Source organism: Callithrix jacchus, chromosome 3 (genome assembly GCF_049354715.1).
Source record: "Callithrix jacchus isolate 240 chromosome 3, calJac240_pri, whole genome shotgun sequence".
In the NCBI taxonomy this organism is placed as follows: Eukaryota; Metazoa; Chordata; class Mammalia; order Primates; family Cebidae; genus Callithrix; species Callithrix jacchus.
In genome coordinates this window covers 89,337,178-89,360,027 of record NC_133504.1, presented here as the reverse complement: position 1 = coordinate 89,360,027, position 22,850 = coordinate 89,337,178, and the positions used below count along the sequence as shown (strand labels likewise).

The following is a 22,850-nucleotide window of genomic DNA, read 5'->3' as shown; positions in this document are numbered from 1 at the left end:
CAAAGATGCTGTTTTCCTTCCCATTCCTGACTCTGCGTGTGCTGTTCTCTCTACCTAGAATGCCCTTCCTGGTCTGCTCATCTCAGGATTCTCTTCACCTTTTAGGACCCAGGCATGGGGGTGGTTTTGGTGAAGCCCTGGAGATGTGAGTAAATCTCTCCATCTCTGCCCACACAGAGCTGTGTGAATCGTGAATCTTCATGTCTTGTTATGTTGAAGCTTTTGGCTTACACGTCTGAGTTCTCCCATTATATCATGAGTACCCTGAATGCTTGTCTTGTTTCTCTTTATCTTATTCTACATCTCTAGTGCCTGTTACGTAATAAATAGAAGTTGAATGAATGAATGAATGAATGAGGCTGCCTATATGATTATTTTTGTTTCTTTGCTTTCTTTCTTTTTTTTTTTTTTTTTTTTGAGATGGAGTTTTGCTCGTTACCCAGGCTGGAGTGCAATGGCGCAATCTCGGCTCACCTCTACCTCCTGGGTTCAGGCAATTCTCCTGCCTCAGCCTCCTGAGTAGCTGGGATTATAGGCATGTGCCACTGTGCCCAGCTAATGTTTTGTATTTTTAGTAGAGATGGGGTTTCACCATGTTGACCAGGATGGTCTTGATCTCTTGACCTCGTGATCCACCCACCTCGGCCTCCCAAAGTGCTGGGATTACAGTTGTGAGCCACTACACCCGGCCTGTTTCTTTGCTTTCTTATGGCCTAAAACTCAACTCATGATTTCTCAGGAGTCTCTAATCCTAAGTAGTGTAGTTATTAGTAACGTCAACCATAATAAATAATTGAGTCGTCTTTTAATCACCTTAAAATGCCTTGAAATTCTTTGGCATAACTTTAGTACTTTACATGGTTTTTAAAAATATTGTCTTTATCAGTTTTGAAGTAGTTTCTCTCTGAATGTCTTCACATTTTCCCCATTTTTCTTTAGCTTTGGTCTGATTGGCTTCTTTATGCTTTGGAGCAAAATTCTACATAGCCACTTGTTGCAGACTGTTCTACTTTAAGGGAACAGGTTGGTCTCTGCAAGGCCTCTTGGGGCCAAAGGACATAGTACGAATACATTTCCAAGGGAAAAGCACATTGATCCTTGTCTTAGTCTACTTAATATACTTCCAAACATGTATGGTAGTTCTAACTTGGGTTTGGGCTTTTCTTTAAAAGGTATCTTGACTAATAGGTTTGTGTGAATGTGTCAGGGGAATTCTCCTTACTTGTAAAACCCAAAAAGCTGGGGAAAAAATATACATACAGTAACTATACATAAAAAGCAGAAAGCTTAGTTTTCTTTTTTAAGAAAATTTATTTATAAATCAAAAGTATGCTCTTAGCATTAAGTGATATTTTAATAAATAATTCTAGAGTTGGAAAACCCCAATTTATTTGAAAATAACTGAAGTTTCCAGGCATGGAGGCCTCTGTCTCCATGAACAGGGTATCAGTACTCCAGAATTCACCTCAGTGATGCAGTAGCTTTGAAAATCTTAGGCTGGCCACTGTGGCTCACACCTGTAATCTCAGCACTTTGGGAAGCTGAGGCAGGAGGATCACTTAAGGTCAGGAATTCAAGATCAGCCTGGTCAACATAATGAAACCCTGTCTATACTAAAAATAAAAATATTAGCCGGGTGTGGTGGCACACACCTGTAGTCCCAGCCACTCAGGAGGCTGATGCAGGAGAATCACTTGCACCCAGGAGGTGGAGGTTGTAGTGAGCGAAGATTGTGCCACTGCACTTCAGCCTGAATGACAGAGCAAGACTGTCTCAAAAAACAAAAACAAACAAACAAAAAACTTAAGATCTATTTGGCATGTACTTTAGAGACAAAATTTTACCCAAGTTAGAAATTCTCACTCTAGACATTTTTTGAATGTGCAGCATATAACATTCTAGTAATTCCAGGGCTAACCCTGTGATAGGGAGAATTCAAGGAAAGGTGGTGGTGACCCAGTGCTGCCCTTTTCTCTTTAGGTGATGCATCCAAAGAAGACATTGACACTGCTATGAAGTTAGGAGCTGGTTACCCCATGGGCCCATTTGAGCTTCTAGATTATGTCGGGCTGGATACTACGAAGTTCATCGTAGATGGTAGGAATTGGAATTCTTTGTTGTCTTTAATTGAGTTGAGGTCGTTTTTAAATTATCATGCCTTTTTAAAACAGAAGTTAGCATAGGTCTTAGCAAAGACCTTCCAAAATCCTGCCTCACCAGGTTGAGGATTCATGAACAGATGGCAGGAGAAGGAAGAATGTAACTGTCTAGTATCTCTTAACAGGGTAACCTTTAAAAAACAACAACTTTATGGATTCACAAAAATCTACAAATATAGCACAGACAGGTCTGTGTTATTTTATCACATACATTGATTTGTGTAACCTCCATTGCAAGCAAGATACACATCCGTTTTTAAAAATATCCATTGTAATGTAACAGCTCTGAAGACAGTATATATAATGAAACTGGACTACTGAAGTTGAATGTAGCTATCTATTCCCAAGTTTAACAGAATGCTAGTTGAAGAATGAAATTTTGAATATTATGTGGATGCAAAATACCAATAGCAGGAATTCATATTTTTAAACATGCATTCTGAAAGTTAACTGTGCCACTGGTGAATCCAACCAGCAAACGAATGGCTTCTGGTAGTGTACCTGGGCCTTTGGCCTTAGTGATTTCTGGAAAGACACTGGATAAACAGGAGGGCCTGGAGTAGGGCCAGGCTTCAGGCAGCACAGGTGGGTGGCAGTGCAGCAGCTTTGGGGCTGATGTGGCCGCACCAGCACAGCCTGCCTGAGTTGCTCTCGCACATCAGAGGCAGGCCTCCAGACTCATCCTTGGGAATGCCAAAGTGTAAAAGTAAACCCAGCACTTTATCCTGAGTTCTTTCCCCTCCTCTCAATAGGGTGGCATGAAATAGATGCGAAGAACCCATTGTTTCAGCCCAGCCCATCTTTGAATAAGCTGGTAACAGAGAACAAGTTGGGCAAGAAGACTGGAGAAGGATTTTACAAATACAAATGATGCGCAACTTCTCCGGCTCTGAGAAGAAGCCCTGAGAGCGCTCACCAGCCAGCACCCGAGTGCCTGCGGGAATGCTCTGGTCAGATGTTCCCTCACACAGCACAGTCTAATCAATGTGCATTTTGATTGTAATCTAGCTGAAGTGATTATTACACCAATTACAGCAGTAATAGATTCTCTATTAAGAACTAATTTTCTTTTTTAGTCTGTTCATTTCTGTGTATTTTCTAAACAGCTTTACACCCTTGGTGCCTTGGAGCAAACATTTTTTTTGAGCCTTGTCATTTTTGTGAAGAATTGCTTGGATTGGTTCTTTCATCAAGGGGAAGTACTTCCTGTGACAGTGCAAGTACACCGTGTTCACTGTTGCTGCGTGGGAGAGTCACAAGCCACTGGCACACACCTGGTGTGTCTAAAGCACTACAGCGAGCAGCACCTAGATCTTGCCTTTATAAGAACATTTTACTACCTGCAGCTTTGAGCCTTGCCCTGCATTCTGGACACGACATAAGATATTGTGTCTTTATTCAGCTCATCGTCAAGATGCTGCTGCTGGATGGGTCGGCGTGTCTCTGTGTGCATGGTTTGCAGGAGGAGGTCGGTTTCCATGGTCATTCAGTTCCACACATCTTAATGATTACTGTCTGTCTGTGTCTTTTTTCCACGAGAAATCACTGTTGCAAATTGCCTATAAAAATTGACTCTACTAAAATACGATGTTTTAGTCTGTGAAAATTTGAATTGAAAAAAGTTGTATAATATAAAATTGTAATACACTCAAATGATTATAAAAGTAAAAAGTTGATAATTTAGGCAGAAACTCTTTCCCATCTTCTTTGGCCTGCTATTAATTTTTGAAGTGGGAGCGACGGGGAGGGAATGGCAGGCGAAGGCATTTGTGTGAAACCTGCCTGTGGCCGTCGCTGCCAGATTTCTTACCAGGAAAGCAGTAGTGAGGGTACAGAGAACAATTTTTAAGGAACATCTGTTTCTTCTTTGCCAACAAAGTGAAATTGTGTAACTTAAGCTTCTTTTAATCATTGGCTTGAGAAAGTGTCTTCCAAGATAGAATTTTAGAGTTGGAAAGAGATCAGAAATCCTGAGGTCCAGTAGCCTCATTAGCGGAAAGCTTAAGTGATATGCCCAAAAGCTCAGATATTTTGTAGCAGAGCCTCGCCTAGAACTAGGTTTTGATAAAATGAAATACAAAATAGCCCATTTGAAAATCTTAGACCCACACTTTCAGTTAGGACTCTCCCTAAAATGGGCGTCCTTGTTTGTTGTCCTTGATCATAGTTCTAATAGTTGAGAGATTTTATTTTCTTCATTTTATGACTGATAAAAGGGAACTTATTAATTTAAAAAAAATTGAATCTATAGCATAGTGTGAAAATAAATACATTGGTACATTTCTACCACACACAGAACCTGAGTAGGACACATTTTTAGATTATTCTTATAAAACCCTGCCTAACGAACAAAAGGAAGCACCTGTGAGGCCACCCGCATTTCCATTGCTAAAGGTTACCCTTGTGGTCTGGCAGCTCCCTGCTTTTTCTGAGGCTGGCTCTTGACCTTTGACATGAGGCCTGGGTCTAAGAGGGGGCCTCACTTCCTTACTGTCTCACCAGACTCCCCATAGGATGCAGGTCCTTGTCCTGGAAATGGCAGGATTCTTCCTTGATTACTGAATTCGAGGAAAGATGTAACTCAGCAGTGCAACCATGAGTCTGCCAGGATGAGAGGGTGGGGGCTGCAGCAGTCTTTCTGGCTGGTGTTTTAAAATGCTCTTGAAGCCTACCAAATAGTCAGAAGGGCTGGCCTCTCAGCATCCTTTTATCGTTTTCAAAAAATATTTTCCATGCACCATATTTGGGAGTAGGAAGGGATATTGAACATCCTTTCCTTAGACCTGGGAGGTGAGGGAGTGGCTTTTCTTTTCCGACTCCACGTCTCTGTGTTCTCAGGTGAATGTAGCTGCTTGCCATGGAGAGCTCTTGGGGTGGCGGGGGAAGGAAGGTCATGTCTGTCAGGTTCTCTACTTCCAAATATAGGCCTGCTGCTGCCATTTGCTTCAGCCTGTAGTTGGGAAATGAGGCTTAGTGAGAACCCCAGGTGCCTTGCATCATCCTCCACTGTGTTTTGGGAGCATTTGTTCAAGAGAGAAGGTGGGTCCTGTCAGTGCTGCTGGGTCTGGCGTCACCACTCTTGGTTCTCCTCACCTCCCCAGATTTGCCTCCTAACCATCATACATCTTTTATGACATTTGAAAGTCAGGAACAAGTTTTAGGTCAAGAGGATACTTTTTTTTGAGACAGAGTTTCACTATTGTTGCCCAGGCTGGAGTGCAATGGCGCAATCACGGCTCACTGCAACCTCCACCTCCCAGGTTCAAGTGATGCTCCTGCTTCAGCCTCCCGAGTAGCTGGGATTGCAGGCATGTGCCACTGCGCCCAGCTAATTTTGTATTTTTAGTAGAGACTAAAATGTTGATCAGGCTGGTCTCGAACTCCTGACCTCAGGTGATCCACCTGTCTCAGCTTCCCAAAGTGCTGGGATTACAGATGTGAGCCACCACGCCCAGCCAAGAGGATACTTTTTTTTTTCCTGTACTTCCTCTTAGTGATATTTTTATTCATCTATAATATAAGTGAAAGTTTGATATTAAAAAGAAAACCAGGCAGTGTATGAGATGACTTGCTGAAAAAGACAGTGCGCCTCTGAGCATAGCCATCACCTGTACTTCAATTGTTTAGTAAAACGGAGTTCTCTGAAGGATCGTGTTAACGCTTACTAAGATGTCATTGTAAAATAAAATTCATGGCCCTTTAATGTTCTTAAGATTCACTGTTAGTAGTAGTTTTTCAGGGGGAAAATGACCGGTTAAGTTTTTCTGACATTAGTCGTAAAGTGTATGTCACTTTACGGAACTGTGCCGTGGGTCCTGTCAGTGGGAACTGTGCTGTGATGCAGCGCGGGGTAAGATGGGACCAGGTCTTGGAACTGGGAAACTACCATTTACAAATCCGGTGTTAGAAAATGCCTCTCCACTGGGTACCATTGTATAGTACGTTTTTCACCAACACGTCAGCTTTCAGAAAGGCATTTGAGATTCAACCAGTCATCACTGGAGAGGGCCACTATGTTCATCATGGTTATATAACAACATACACTCATCATGCTTTCTCTTTGTGAGTTGTACTGTTCACGTATTTGAAATAAGCTTTTGTCTTGTCCCACCTTGATTTTAATCCCTTTAACATTTCAACCTAAGTAACTCATTAAGTCTACCAAAAATACAAGGTGTGGCTGTAATTTTATGAGACTAATTTTCTTGTAAACAGGCATTGATGCTACATAAATAGTAATCTGAAAAAAAATGCTTTGAACAGTGAAATCATGGCTGTGCTTTCAGTACTATACTTTGAAAGAACCCATTTGGCTGTGTAAATTCAATTTTTTAAATTGATCTCAGTGTTTCATCATCACAGTTTTAACACCTATTTTAGCATATTGTTCTTGCTACTATTTGACACGGCAGAACAAAACTCCTGAAAGGCAGAGAATCCTTTCATTGATACTGATATTATTCAATGTTTTAGTGAAAATCATTAACTGTAGCTGCTGCAGGATTAACCAGTACAACTAATTGTCAGCTTGGGCTTTGAAATTAAACCGACTTGGGTTCTAGTTCTCAGTTCCACTGTCTTTACCTGTGTAACCTCGAGAAGTTGTTTGTTTTCTGGGTGTGTCTGGAAGAATGAGCATAAGGATGGAACCTATGCCATAGGGACGGAGTGAAGCAGGTTTCAAGTGCTGAGCACACTGGCTTGCATCTATAAGCCAATTGTAAAGGAAGGCCCAGTAACCTGTGTTCACTAGGGTTACACATAACAGCCCTGAACATGTGACAGCAGTGGGGAGTAGGCTGAAGATTCAGAACAAGCCTGAGTCTTGGAAAAGTGAGTGTCAGAAGTTAAGCAGTTAGGCTACCTGGCAAAAAGCCCAGTGGTGGGCTTTTTTTTTTTGGGACAGAGTTTCACTCTTGTTGCCCAGGCTGGAGTGGGCACTCTTGCTACCCCACAGCTCCTCTGGAAGGTCTTCCCACACTTTCAGAGAGGCGCTGGTTGAGGCTAGTCAGAAAGGGGTGGCTGTCACTCAGGTATGCTACATGTTGGGTGTGAGCAGTAGACTGGATGATTTAAGACCCCAGAAAAACAGCAAGTATGTAGGAGGGAAGTTCCCAAGATTCTCCTAACACATGATAATTAGAGAAGTGGTGGCATCTGAACAGGAGCAGAATGATGCTTCACTCTATCATAATGTAGTTTTATTTGTTTATTCATTTGAGATGGAGTCTTGCTCTGTCACCTAGGCTGGAGTACAGTGATGCGATCTTGGCTCACTGCAACCTCCACCTCTTGGGTTCAAGCAATTCTTCTGCCTCAGCCCCCCAGTAGCTGGGATTACAAGCTCCCACCACCACACCTAGATAATTTTTTAATTTTCAGTAGAGATGGGGTTTCACCTTGTTGGCCAGGCTGAAACTCCTGATCTCAGTGGTCCACCTGCCTTGGCCTCCCAAAGTGCTAGGATTACAGGCATGAGCCGTCATGCCTGGCCTGTAACATAGTTTTAAATGACATTGGTGACTCCTAAAGATTTCTTCAGAACAAAATTGCGGGAGTGAATCCCGACTAGGTCTATTATTTAGCAAAGGGAGCAATAGGATAGCCCCTAGGGTTGAAACAAATTCAAGCTGCTCTTGATTCATCATCAAGGAGGGGAGAGGATACCATAGTTAACTTAAACAATAGTTGGTCAAGCTGGGTGTGGTGGCGCATACGTGTAATACCAGGTACTTGAGGCAACGTAGCAAGACCCCATCTCTTAGAAAAAAATTAGTCTGTCAAGGTAGAACTGTTGGATGGCAGAGTAGCAATGCAGGCCTTCATGGTATCGATAAACTTCACCAAGACACCTCAGCCTCACTTCTATAGATGCAGCTACTGGAATATTCTACCAGAAAATGTAGTCTGTTCTCAGGCAAGCAGGTATAATAAGAACTCTGCCCTTGCTACCTGCTCTTGAACAGCCACTTGAACTCTTCACCCAGATTGCAGGTGTAGAAGACAGGAAACTGGGATGCCTCTAAAACTAGTAGTGAGGGAGAATGGCATTTTTGAAATGGAATTTTCTACTTGAGGCAGTTTCAATGGCTCCCAACTGCCTCGTTCCGGAGCTGTGTGGAGGTTTTGGTATATGCTGCTGGGAAAGTAGTTTTCTGGAGCCCTTTAGCCTTAATATTCAAGTTGTAGGGAAGGGTGGGAGTGCAGCATAATCTATCCCTTCACCACACCGATTTGTAGTAGGACCAAAGGAGGTAGAATGGAAAAGGTCTGTCCAACCCGAGTCTACATGTCAGGCAGAGACTTAAGCTTACACACATTCTCTCTCTCTGTCTCTCTCTCTCTCTCTGTCTCTCTCTCTCTCTCTCTCTCTCTCTCTCTCTCTCTCTCTCTCTCTCTCTCTGTTTAGTCAGAGTGAACAGCACACACAGGATGCTTAAAACCAGCTACCCTTTCAGCACTCAGTCTCATGGTGGATTCTGCCATTAGCTGGCACAATGTTATCACAAGTCACAGGCCTAATGTAAGGGTATTAATACTTTTATCTTGATTCTTAAGTCTTGTGTGTGTATGTGTGCATGCACGTGTGCACCCTCACATATATCCTTTATTAAATACATCCCTTTATTAAAATAATCACAGTTAATCCCAAATGCCAGGAGAGGACAGCACATCTCATTCACGTGATTTGCAGTTTGCAGTGCCTGCCCCTTCCCATTTAACCACAGCCTCTGTGGGACTCTACACCCCATGGTCCCTGCTCACTCCTTGACATCCTCATCCCTGCCAGCTTAAGAGCTCATCACCCAGTCTGAGAGATGCTGTTCTGGGAGCAAAGGCCTGGGGAAGAACAGAGACAGTCTAAACAAATCTGAGTATAAAAGTTGCAGTGGCCCACAATGTTGTCTTTCATTCAGGTGGAAAGCACTTGAAAGTAGTGTGGTTTTTGTAAGAGCTGCCGCCTGGATGAGTTTGCACGCTCTAGGACCAGGCATTGAGGAAAGATCAGCCGCAGCTAATTGGAACCTGAGAAGCAAAGCAGGCACAGCCTGTACCAGATGCCAGCATGTGGTGAACAGATGAGATTGCTCACAAAGTACCTCTAGGCTTTGGTGAGCCCTGCAGTAAGCACTGCACAGCCCTGGCTTTGTGCAGCGCTGAAGGTTGTCTCCAGGGCTGAGTGTGGAGGGCAGACGAGACTTTAAAGCCACTGTTGCCTTGCTCCCGTTGAGCAGTGGGACCGAACTAACTTTGAAAGGACCTGTAATGACAACCAGGCCAACTTGTGGGGCTCTGTTTTACTGAGATTGCCTCGTGCATCTTCCTGTTGGGGAAAAAAATCACTATGGTATAGAATATTCAGTGATTCCACTGAGTTCAGATTCTGAGACAAGTTAAAGATGGAGAAGAGAAAATGTCTATGAATTCCACAGTGACCAGAGAGAAAACAGTTAAGATGATGTGTGATGACATCTATTTGTATGCAGTGTTTTCATTCCATCTGGCAAATAATTTTTCTACCAATTTCTCTCATTTATTTAGTGGGGATCAAAAACTTAGTTAATTTAGCTGGTAACATCTCAAGCTATTATATATGAAGAAAAATAGTTATATGAACACATCAGTGTAGATGACCCAATAAAATCCAAACTCTGCCCCTTCTGTACAAGTACTTCTGTGATCCTGACTCCAAAACAGAGTGCTTAGTCCTGTTACCAGCTGCTTCCCTGGGCAGGAGTATACTCATATGTTCTGTGGCTGCAAGGCAATACATAAACAAGGTATTTTTTGCCCTGGACAAAAAAGCATGTTTTCTAACACATTATAAAATAATTCCAGGGGAAATTAATTTGCTAGTCACTTCCTATCAGGCTTCTCTCTCCTTTGCCTCTCATATACCCTGGCAGAGGTCTGTGATACCTTAGCCCATGAGGAAGTGTGCCCAGAGGGGTTTAGAGTGCAGTTCCCAACAGCGGGTTGAGTAGACTTTGTCTAGGTCTGCAGATGCTAAACCTAGGCTTTCCCCACTGTGCCACTTTCTTCCTGATATAACCTGTTTTAAGTCCAAATTCCCATTCAGGGAAAAGGACCCTTGCACATTATAGCAAATGCAGACAGTAGGCATTTATTATATGCCTAGAGCAGACAGACAATACAAAGCATTTTTCTGGTGTCCAGTAATTTGAGCATAGCCCATCAGAAAGTGTTCAGTAAAAATGTATTGAATGAGTGCATCTATTATTAAACACCAGTTTACTGTTGATGAACAATGCCATAAACAACATTAGCACTGCTTCATCAACAAAGGCAAGCAGACAGTTATCACTTGTCTCAGGTTTTACTATAAATTATTAGTTTTAATTAACATGTATACAGTTTCAGTTTACTTTGATTCATGCTAGTGTTTAAATAGCTGCTGTTGGTATACCCTGCTTAGAGGTGTATTTGAGTCACCTTGGTACACTCTCCCTGAGTCACGCCTGGCTGCTGAGTAAAGATAATAAAGTTTTCTCAGAAGAGAGTTGAAGAAATTTAGAACAGCCACTTCCAGAATAATATGCACTGAATTATAGCTAAGAAAACCAATGATCTTATTTTTTCCCACAATACATCAGTATAAATGGCATACAGAGTGATATCCTTCTGTTAGTATGAAGATACTTAATTGCCATCAAATTTTATATTCTATTAAAAAGTAGTCCACATTTTCTTGTGTGTGTATCTTTAGAAGTTGGGTTTCACAGGGCAGCTCTTAAAGTTCTCATCCCCCATGCCTGGAAGACCACATTCTGTGGCAGAAGTGGTAAATGTGATTTTTTCAACACTACTACATCATGTGGATCTTGGGTGCCTCTTCTCTGTCAGAACTGTGCATTACTCCCTCGTGACCATTCTTTAAAAGCACAGCCACACAGACATCTTGTTATTTTTCATAGGCCCTTTATTAGAGTTTCTGTATTGTTGCAGCCTTAGACCAAACTAGAAGAAAAAATTACTGTATAATACTTAAGACAACTGTAGTCATGAAACAGTTCAAAGTCGCCTTCCAGCTAAACAGGTAGTTGCCAGCAGCCCTAGCAACCAAACTAAAATCAGGAGGAAAACACCCCTTCACAAGGACTTGCATGCCAGCTGTGACCTCAGAGAAAGCTCTGCTCCCAGAAAGAAAGCTGACCTAGCCTCTTCTTGGCACACAATTCAGCTCTTAGTTCGCTGCAGGGAAGGAGGCCAAATCCCTTCAAGATCAAACAGCAGTAGTGGCCAGAGGAGTGTCCCTCTCCCCACATACACCCCCTTTATCAATATCTCTAGGGGGACTCTTGACTCTCCCCCAGAACTGCTGCCTACAGAAAGCAGGATTTGGGCAGAATGAGCCAGGAATGAGCACTGTGCACTGACATCAAAGTTATTTGGGAAAAATTATTCTGGAAGAAATACAGGAAACTAAGAAGGAACTAAGTTTGTGGAAAGAACTGGCTGAGGGTCCAAACAACCCATTTCTTTCAACTTCACTTATTTTTTGTAAAGTTGAAAGAAATGGATTATTTGGACATGGCAGGATATAAACACCTGAGACTCAGGGCGTGGCCTCTGCACGCCAAGGGAGAGAAGAGTTGAGTGGGCTTTGGCCAAGCCTTGAGTCTCAGGTATAGATCCTGCAATGCCTGTTACCTTGATAACAGACTTTTATTATTATTATTAATTTTATTTATTTATTTTTTGAGACGGAGTTTCGCTCTTGTTATTCAGGCTGGAGTGCAATGGCGCGATCTTGGCTCACCGCAACCTCCGCCTCCTGGGTTCAGGCAATTCTCCTGCCTCAGCCTCCCAAGTAGCTGGGATTAGAGGCATGCGCCACCATGCCCAGATAATTTTTTTGTATTTTTAGTAGAGACGGGGTTTCACCATGATGACCAGGATGGTCTTGATCTCTTGACCTCGTGATCCACCCGCCTCAGCCTCCCAAAGTGCTGGGATTACAGGCCTGAGCCACTGCGCCCGGCCCAGACTTTTATTAATTGCTTTCTCTCAAGATCCAGAAGAGCCCATTCATGTGTTGGTGAAATGTTTCACTGTCACTTCCTTTATTTTGTTGGATTTTTTAGTTAACTCCCCAAAAGATCATGGTGGCAGCTTTAGACTGCTTTTAAAAACTATTTGGTTTATGCATGTTAAGAAAACTCTGAGAGAGAGAATTTTCAAATGAAGTTCTGGCGAGGGCTGAATATGAAACCTTTATAACAAGTAGGTCCCCTGAACATAATACTTATTTTTTTCCTGGTTCAAGTTTAGGACTAAATGAAGAGGAATTGGAAGGGTTCCAGAGGATAGTAATGAAAATGATTAAAGGACTGATGATGAAAGGTTCAAGGAATTGGGACTACTTAGCGTGGAGAAGAGAAATTTGAGGGGTGATTTAATGGCAATCTTCAAGTACAGTATGAGGAGGGTTATTATAAGTATGGGAGCCAGCTGTTCCCCAGCTGCACTGAAGGTTAGAAAGGGGAAATCAAACTAGAATTTCAGCAGAGAGGTTTAAGTTGGACCAGTGATCATGGTTCTCAAAGTAGCTGAAGGGATAGAAAACCATTGTGGAAGACCATGACATATTCACTTTTAAAATACAGTTTTTCCTAACCAGATACCAACTTATAACATGTACTAGTGAGGTAAAAATTATGAAATATGACTCAAGACCTAGAAAATGTTGACTGGGAAGATAGGTGGGGGTGTTATGACATTCCTTCACCACTGGGACCCCACGATGTGGAAGCCCAGTTTGAACACCAATGAGCTGTGAAGAGAGGCGGAACCTGCGCCCTTCCAATGAGCAGCACACCAGATGGTGGGAGCCCACAAGAATCTGTGCTCAGGAAAGGACTCACTTCCAACTGAATCCTGGCAACCCTTTTTGCCTTTAACCCTGTTTCATACCTACATCTGGAAAAGGAGGAGGAAGAGGCCCTCCCTCCCTTGTATGGTTTATACAAGAGCTTTTGAGGACTGCATGTCTAGGAGACAGGGCAGGGTGCCCCTTTATCGCTGCTGCTGGCCTGTCCCTGGAGAAGGCTGCACCCCTCTGTCATGGACTGCTCCTCTTTAAAAACCAGCTCCGTCCTGGCTTGTGGATTTAGTTCATTACCAATTTTAGGTTATCAGGAACTTCACTCTTAATAAAATGATACTTTTTAAGAATGTTTTATTACAAAGCTTCTTTTAAAAAATGCTCAGCACGTTAACTCAAACTGGAATGACAAACATTAGATGACAGTTGTGGGCAAAGGCTGTGCCTTGCTATTTAAAAAAAAATGGGTACATCGATGCTCATTTTAACAACTGGCATAAAATCCCACTAATTGGCTAATAAAAACATATACAAATACAGAACATTTAAAGTAGTAACAATTCAAGTGCTGGGCTTTTTACAACAAGGGGGTAAGAAGGAAAGAAATGAAAATTCACTGCAAACCAGTCTGCTGAATGCATCTGTTAAGGTTTACTGTTTAAAAAAAGATAAGAAAACAGAAGAAAAAATAAACTGAAACAGGGCTGCCAATGGTTACCAACAGAGTAGATTTGGCTATTACATTTATTTAGCTCTATCAAACATCTTACAAGGACGGAGAAGCCACTATTTGTTACAGGCAATTCACAGAGAAGCCACTTATTGGACAAGCTATCTCAGAAAAAGGCTTCTTTTTATTTCATTATTTCAAACTTTTCCAGACCTTTGAATTTTATTTAAAAGCTCATAGCTAGCAAAATATACAAGAAAATTAAAACTAAAAAGTGTAAATTTAAAAAATTCAAGTTTAAAAAAAAGCAAACAAACAAAAAAAACTGATCCTTTTGCACTGTTAAATAAAAGCTGTAGGAGAAAAGAAGAGAGAGAAAAATGAAGACAGAAACAAAGAGGGAACTCTTCCACGAACTCCTCCACTGGGGTGCTGATGGATGTGCTGGTTGCTGGCTCCAGTTGCGCATGGCAGGCAAATGCAGCCAAGTTACTGTCCTTGCCGAAAGGTTACCGGTTTGGATGCAAGATGCTCTGGGAAGTGCACACAGAATGAGGGGAGAAGCGCTGCTCAGCTGCCCCACAGCCTGCTAGCTTCTCATGTGCTTTTACATTTCCTTTTAAAAAATCTTTTTATGCTTTATTTTGGAACTTGGCTCTCGCAGTAGACAAAAGGGGGTTTGGCAGTGATTGTCTTTATGGATCAGCGTCTCTAGCAGTGACCACAGGGTAAAGTTGGTGTCAGTGTTCCTTAGGGGTCGACTAGGCAGGCCGTGGAGACAGTCTGGGTTTTCAACAAGCTTCCATCTCCAGAAGAGGTCCTGGGGTCGCTGCCTTGGCTTTGCATGTCGGGAATGAGCTTCGTTTTCCACCTCAAGAAGGAACAAATGAAATGCTATTAATATGAATTTGCTGTAGGTCTTTAGATTATAACGTCTATTCCATACTGTACATATCTTATAACCTCTGCATTTAATTAATCCATTTTGTTGATTTGGGGATGGATAGCTAAAACAAACTGCTCTATGCAGCCAAAAATCCTGAGAGTATACTACAGAGTTAATATAGTGACATTTTTACTTTGGTTCCATGTATATGTATGCACAGAGTTATGATGTGAAATGTAGCTAATACTCTGGGTCATGGTAAAAAGAAAAAAAAAAGTCTGAAAAACACCAATGGGAAAGAGTCAAACAGAAACAGGGAAGGCGGCCAACAGCCAGATCAGGGAAAGATGTGTCATTCTGCAGTGTTTGGTGCTTTTAGTTCACTGTGGGAAGCCATCGTATGATTCTACATAGGACAGACATATGCACATTACACAGTGCACTGCCAGCTCCCGTGATGTTATGTGCTGTGTCCACTCATATTCACAGTCCAGGGGATATAAACCTCTCCCTTTTTGCTTAAGACTTTACAATTTTCAAGATTTTTTTTTCCTTCCTAACAGCTAGGATCTCTAATGTTAGCCTTGGAAAGGACACTCAGCAAGTATGTTAAAGTAATGTTGCCAGATATTGGTCATGATAATGATTTTCAAAAAAGAATTCCCACATCCCCAAAGGTTTAATAATCTGAGATTTTTTTAAAAAGTGATTAAAATAAAATGTAACACTGTAATAAGATGAGACAAGACAGAAGGAAAGTAAAAGCATGGCAATTCCGTTCCTCTACTACAGAGAGCACCTGCTTCCGCGGCTTTGAACTTGGGGAGGCTGCTTTCCTTTGGTGGCAGTGATGCTGGAAGCACCTTCTCAATCTGGGTCCCTGAACAGCCTCAGATGAATCCCAACTCTTTGTGCCTGTAATTGTGCTATTCATGTTACAAGCAGAAGTTTCCTTTTAGAAACTCATTCAAATAATAGTGGATTATTTATTGTACACTTCCATTTGAATGGAAAAAGAAAATAAAAGATATATAAAGGGAAGCTCTGACATAGTTTAATGATGAATACAAAACTCTGGATGGCAAGTTACGGTCCATGAAGTACTTTCCACAGAAGGATGGTGACCTATGGGATGGGAAGTGCGAGGACACCTACCCCTCGGGCTGTTGAAAGGAGAGGTTTGGCTCCTATACTTAAGGTGCTTACAAAGTGCACAGCAGAGAGGGAGCCCTGCAAGCAGGTTAGCCAGTATTTGTGTTCCAATTATGCCCAATGCTGCCCCTAAAAATGATCAAATCTGCAAAGAAGCTCTTTGTGTATCTGGGTAGCTGCTGAAAAAGCAAAAACCAACCAATCAACAAAAACAAAACAGGAGGAAATCAGACACAGAATTATTTCAACTGAGGTTTTTCGATGACCATTGCAATTCCTATTCTCTTGGGAAAATTAACCATTCATTCCCTGCTTAACAGGAAAACACTATAGCATGCTGATATTTTAACTAAACGGAGGTATGGATCCCTTACGTAGGAGGATCAAAGAGCTGTGATGGATCCTGCCTTTCCATAGAGAAAGAAACAGGGCTTTAGAGGAGCCTGGGGTGGGAGAGAGGGCACCCCACAGATTCCTATTTACATTATAAGTTTGCATCACAGATTTTCAAAGGCTTGGTCCAGGTTGCTCTTCCTGGGAAGGTTTTCCTCTCAGTCTGATATAAAAACATTTAGTTTCCTGATGAGGCCTGGCCTTGAAGTCCTAAGCTAGTGCCTGAGACAAGCATTGGGTCTCAGAGTAAACTGGCCACTGGCAGCCAGGAACGCCTGAGGGGACAACCTGTCCTTCTGTTGGGCCATCCCACCACTGCCTGGCACAGTGAACCCTGAAGTACCGAGGGTTGCACAGACAACTTCCACGGCCCTGTTGTGGCCCCATTCTCAAGCAGGGCTGCCACCTCCAATCAGCACCCTGCACTTCTGGCTCAACCAGAGTCTTCCTGTCCCTTCACTGCCTTGCCTAAGGGTGCCTTCTCCTCCTGTCTTCTTGAGCTGAGTACAAGTGGTAAAATAGTGATTAACAGAAACATGGGTGCCCAGAGATGGCCATTTACCTAAAGGATAATATGTCACTTGCCTAGAAAGAATCTGTATATCCTAATAAGGTCATTTCTTTCCATAGTCTCACATTTTCCCACCTGTTATTTTTTTATTCCACGGGGTCACCTTGCACATTCTCCTGGAAAGTTGGCTTCAGAGATCTTCTGTATAGTTGCTTACCAAAAAGCAACTAATCCCTTCCAGGGATGCTTTCCTAATAATATAACTAGTGCTTTAAAAAAAAAAAAAAAAAAAAGAGGCAAAGAAATTCCTTCACTATCAAATGGGGCAGTTTGTCCCTGGTGGCTCTTTTAAAATTCAGGGATGTCAGGGGAGACCAAGTCTTACCTCCAAGTGGGAGAAATGGGGGCCTGGTATTGCTTTACAGATATAAAACAGGTCCAGTCCAGATTCTTTTCAAGAAACCACAGGCATGAGGCTCCAGAGGCTAGGGCTTTCCCACATCTAAGGCTTCACTGGGGGGCTGCGGCTGAAGCTGGGCCAGGCCAGGCGAGCCCCAGCACAGCCCAACCCACCAGTGAAGTCTGCGCAATCAAAGCCAGCAATTACTGTTCCCTGGCTGCGGCTGCGCTTCAAAGGGAGTGCAGCAAGGCCCATCTTACATATGTTCAGACTTGGGCTCCCTCCACCAGGAGTCACCACCCATTTGTACTGTGGATACAAAGGCAGCACAAGACCCTACCCCACCCCATATAACCAAACCCCACCCCCCACCCCCGCCGATGCTCTCCTGGATCAAATTCCAATCCTGACAAAATATCCCACCAACCAAATGGAACCAGGAACTCAAATGGGCGGAGTCCCTTACTAAGACCCCAAGCAATAAAGGTGAATCTAAAGATTTCAAGAGTGGGCCTGTTTCTGGGAGATCAATAGCATTGACCCTGGGCCAGCAGGGCTTTACAGACCCTGACTCTGGAGTAAAGAAACGGAAAGGGGGAAATTCCTTGTCTCTCAGCCCAAACAAATGTAAAATCTAACCAAAAGCAGAGCACTTGGCCAGCTCATGTTCTGGGGATTCCTCAGCCTCCCCCAGGCTGTCCTCTGGCAGGGAAGGCCAAGGAGACAAGCCTATGGATGAGCTCTGGGGTGGCAGAGTGTGGTCAGGAGTAGGCAAGGGCCAGCCTTGTCAGGGTACCACTAGGGCTCAAGCTGTCCAGGCCAAGGCAGGGGCAGCGAAGCTGGTTTCCAGAAACAAAATGCATCCCTGCCCCATCATATAATATCAATTCCTTGTTCAGAATTGGTGAGGACACAAAAAAAGTGAGTTGGAATACGAGACCCTTTCTTCATCCTCCTCTTCCTTGTACGTCACTTTCAAATGCTACTAACAAGAGGCAGGGGCCTTAAACGACGTGCAGTTTGAAGGGAGAATATTAGAGATTCGTTTTATGAGAGGGGAACAGATTGACGGATTTAACTTGCAAAAACTGCATTCCAGCAGCACACCACACACCTCATGCCAATTGTCTCCATTTTCACTACTTGGGAAAAACTGATTTTAACTCTTCTGTTACACAATGTCATATGTGTATGAAGGAAGAGAGGTACAGACTTCTAGAGCAGGAATCAAGCATGACAGAGCTAGTCTAATCCTGTTGTTTTAGCAGAAACTGAGGTATATGGTCAAAAAGTGACTGACCCAAGGTGACTCCTAGAGAGTCTCAGTGCCAGGCTATTCCCCAGTCCTCCTGGCACCACAAAAGTGACAGTCTCGTTGACTTGAAGGTGGTCTTGTCTGTAAGAAGCTGGTGAGGGGGAAGGAACAAAAACATTGTCTGCTGAGCACTGATTTGTCAGGCACTGGAACATGCACTTTAGAATTTCACATAATCGTCATTACAGTTTGTATCTTCCCACCCACTTACAGATAAGGACACTGAGGCTGTGTGAGGTTCAATAACTTGCCAAAAGTCACAAAACTACTGGGCAGCAGAATGAGCTTCTGAACTCTCAACACGTGCTCTCTCCACCATACCTTGGAGCTAAATATCATTGACTTTCTCCTCTCCTTCCTACCTTCCATCATTCTGTCTGCCCCTCCCTAGGCAACTGCCTCTTATGGAGGCAGTCTACATCTGTAACAGTGCAGCCACCCCCAAAATACCACACTCTGTTTGAAGGACAATAAAGAGAATCAAACAAGTAGGTTAACTTTCAAATTCAAGTCTCTAAGATTGGAAATATAACCTACAAAAGCCAGCTTCAGCTCCTTGACAGTAAACATTACCCAACATTTGAGAAAAAGGAAAAATGAAAATGTGTAGTTAGGAAGGTGAACATTGGGTTTTATTTCTGCAGCTGAAGGACTCCTTAGTCCCGGCATTCGAGACTAGTTAGTCCCCTAACCACAAAGCTCTAAGGCAAAAAGATTCCCAGACGCTGGAGGTGGGAGGAAACAGGTCACTGGCCACTCCTGGATTCAGGTTCTACCAAGGCAAGGTTGACCCGTGCGGCTTCTTTCCCTGTGGCTATTCAGAGTGAATTATCAGGTCAACCAGACTTCGGCAATGTCAAAATGACTTTGAGACAGGCCTGTGACCATTAATGAATTACTCCAGGGGAATTTTTTTGTAGTTACTGTTTTCTTTTCCTGGTCAGCCTAGCTCTCTGTGTCTGTGCCCTTTGTGAGGACATGGGTCCTATTTGTAGGCTGGACCTCCTGGTGCAGGTCATGACCGCTAGATCTTCCTACCACCGGAAACACTGGAAAAATGCTCTTGAGCAAGTTTTGAAGGAGAGAGCCTCAAAAGCCCTTTGTAGTTCTGTCAGCTGAAGTGTTTCCAGAGGACGATAACTAGCTAGAGGTAGCCCTCCCTCATCTACTCACCTCCAGACTCTTCATCCAATCCACATTTCTCTCAACAGACATTCTCTCACACTAAAGATGTGAAGTTCACCTTCAACAAATGAGGTGACAGGATCTGCGCATACTTTTGTCTTTTTTTTTTTCAAACCAAGCCCTTCCACAGTTATGCCCACATTTGTGTGTGCCCCTGTCCATCTGGGTAAGTGCAGGAACGTGATAACCTGTGTGGCTTAGCGTGGGCTCTGAGGACAGACAGTCCTGTGTTGGGTTTGGATCCTGGGTCCATTGGTTACCACCTGTAAATCTTAGGCATGCACACTTTGAATGTACCAAACATGTTTCCTCATCTGTAAAGTGAAGATAAGAAGCTGCTCAACCTCATCAGGTGTGCTGCAGGGTGCAGTAGACATATGTACAGAGCCAGGCGAGTGCCAGGCAGGCGCCCTGAAGCAGCACAGCGAGTGCCGTAACAGCAGAGGATGGAGAACTGGGGCTCAGAGCTGCTAGTAAGTCACCCTGCAACCCAGCAGCATGACCCTGGACAAGTGATGTTTTCTCATGTTCAGATAGGACTGAGATCTGTCCCTGCCCCAACCCCACCTCCAACAAGGCTGCTATAGAACGAGAGAAGGCAACACATGCAGAGGCGTCTACTAAAGCCCCTAGGGTGTGACAGGTGGTCCATATAGGTTGGTACCATTTCTGCTGCTCCAACTTCATGCAACACATTTGGGGCAGCAAGCAAGATTCATACTATTACAGAACTTCTGGTAGAAAATGAAGACCAACGGAGTATTCTGCCAAATAATTAAAGTATCTCTCATGAAACAGAATGTTTCTAAAAGTGTGATGCTAGCTGAGATAGGGTAATCTCACAGAAGAAAAAAAAGCTAGATTCACAAAAATGATATCTAAGCATTTAGAAAAGTTTAGGCTAGATGTAAACTTTGAGCCAAAAAGCAAACAGTAGTGTTCAACTGAAATGCTTTTAATTTTTCTCTCATTCTGTCAAAAAGAACAGTTATTTTGCTAAAGGTCATAGACAGCTATGAGCAGCAGGATTCCCCACTCATCTGACTCTCAGTAAATGGCACCTTCATTTATGAAGAACACTGCCAAGGAAAAACATAGTCAAATGACCTGAAGGTATTATAATAATGTCATGAAATTTATGCACAGAAATAGCACATCTTAGCCTTTCTTAAAGAGCACTACCCTTTCACCCCAACTCAGACCCCATTTACTTTTGATTTATATATGATTCAATTAAGCTTCATTTTTCTGTTCCTAAATCCATACAGCTCAGAAGAAACATATTTCTGTGGGTAGAGGGTTTAGTCCCAAAAGCAAAGGAAGCCAAAAAGGAATTATTAAAAAGCAGTTTCTTAAAAATCCACATTATTTGGGGTCATTTAGAATAGTATTATATAAACCACTATATACTCCTTGTAGCATATGTGATACACACTGTAAAATAATGGCATGAGGCATTCGTATTAAAATCAATTTCAATGTACTCTTCTGAAGAAGACAGAGTTGTATCCAAAAGTGTTTTTAAAAATTACATGTTTTGACACTTAAAGATGTAAACCATATAGGTTCTCTGAAAAACTCCATTATCCACAAGGGCTCATTTCCACACAGTTCCTCATAACTCAGTAAGAAAAAAGTTCCATTAAAATCTGTTCAAGGCCAGGCATGGCGGCTCAGGCCCGTAATCCCAGCGCTTTGGGTGGCTGAGACAGGTGGATCACGAGGTCAGGAGATCCAGACCTTCCTGGCTAATGCGGTGAAACCCCATCTCTACTATAAATACAAAAAATTATCTGAGCATGGTGGCATGTGCCTGTAGTACCAGCTAATCGGGAAGCTGAGACAAGAGAATCGACTGAACCCAGGAGGCAGAGGTTGCAGTGAGCTGGGATCGTGCCACTGCACTTCAGCCTGGATGACAGAGCAAGACTCTGTCTCAAAAAAAAAAAAAAAAAAAAAAATTCTGTTCAAATCAATTCTTTTTTATTCTATAAACTCTTCTAGTGCATTGATCTGAATTCCATTTTATCAGTTTTCATGAACAATACTAAACATGAAGTATCTCAAGAGGGTTTTATTGAACCTCACATGCTTCTCTTCCTCTGCTGTCATTTTTTTAATGGCATCTGATCGACCATGCTACCTGAAGTCTATTTCTCTGTTTCTGCTTCCCAACGCAACTTAAACACAATTCTGGTTCTTCTGATCATTAAGGAGAGAAAAGAGAATTGACGGAAGGGATGCTGCCCATTCTTAAAAGCTTTCACTGTACATATGAACCTAACCCAATTTCTTCATTAACACACAGCTGCTTAGATAAAACCACCCCAACCAGGGGTCCAAAGTGGCTCCCGCCGGAGGTCGTGGTGCTTGCGAAGGCGAGGTCATCAGTTCAAGGCTAACCTGAGCAACCTCATAAGCTCAAACTGATTGGCAAAAAAAACACCCCAACCAACAGCCTACTAGTGAGCTACAGTGCACATCTGTCAGGCTGCTGCCCATCTCTCCTCTCCATTATCCCAACTCCGACGCTGTTAGAGCAGTTATCTCCTGATGGCCATTTTATACAAATGTGACCTTCTCTGGCCACAGCTGATTATGGATTGGCACAGAAGTTTGACCCAAGCTGAGCTAACCAGAGTCACTTCTACAGAATGTGAAAGAATCATTGTCTCTTTGGGAGATGATATTGTAACAACACATAGCTTGAGTGCTCTGAACATATGGCTCCAAGAACTGAGTAAGTCAATCTGCAAAGCGAAGAAGGAAGTGATTTTCAGGGAGGGGCACATGGGAAAGGCAGGAAAAGTATCTGGACAGCTTTCCAATTTCTACCCTTCTTTTTGGCTCAACTGTACTACTGTCCTTGGTTTCCACAAGATACTAATATCCTTAAAATAAATTTCCCCTTTCTCTTTAGGTGAGCATGGTTTGTTTCTGGCACTTGCAATCAAAAGGCTCCGATGAATGCACCTAGGGATGCTGGCGCAATGGCCAGGATGTGAAAACCCGCAGTCCATGCATCACTCAGTCTAACCACACTGTCATTATGCTGCCACTGCTATTTCAGACAATGAGAACAAGCCTGAGCTTATCTGTAGTCAAGTGTCATCACCTTGTGGATCCTGTATACATTTCCTACTAGTCTGTGACAGGTATCACAGGGATTTGTGAACACAAACATAAAAGGAAGAAGGAAGATACGGGAAGGCCATCACCTCAGATTGGACCATTCCCAGGAAAGATGCATAAGGGAGCCTCTCCGGGCTGCCATAACCTCCACCTCCTAGGCAGCAATCTGGCAATCCATACAAGATAAACAGCACACCAGCA

General features: G+C 43.0%; 2 protein-coding genes across 8 annotated transcripts in view; one reads left to right on the top strand and one right to left on the bottom strand.

Annotated features, from left to right (window-relative positions):
* HADH (hydroxyacyl-CoA dehydrogenase) overlaps nt 1-3,850 on the top strand; it is a 46,843-nt gene extending 42,993 nt beyond the window's left edge. The window contains exons 7-8 of the mRNA XM_008992876.5: nt 1,981-2,097; nt 2,912-3,850. Coding sequence (XP_008991124.1) covers nt 1,981-2,097; nt 2,912-3,030 — 236 coding nt within the window. The 3' untranslated portion in view covers nt 3,031-3,850. The remainder of the gene's footprint in view (nt 1-1,980; nt 2,098-2,911) is intronic.
* A 9,492-nt stretch (nt 3,851-13,342) lies between these two features.
* Nucleotides 13,343-22,850, bottom strand: part of LEF1 (lymphoid enhancer binding factor 1) — a 120,535-nt gene continuing 111,027 nt past the window's right edge. For all 7 annotated transcript variants that reach the window (XM_054253615.2, XM_054253614.2, XM_054253617.2 and 4 more), the window contains one exon: nt 13,343-14,546. Coding sequence is in view for 3 of the 7 variants with exons in the window: in XM_054253614.2 (XP_054109589.1) it covers nt 14,467-14,546 (80 nt within the window). In the remaining 4 variants the exon portion in view is untranslated. The remainder of the gene's footprint in view (nt 14,547-22,850) is intronic.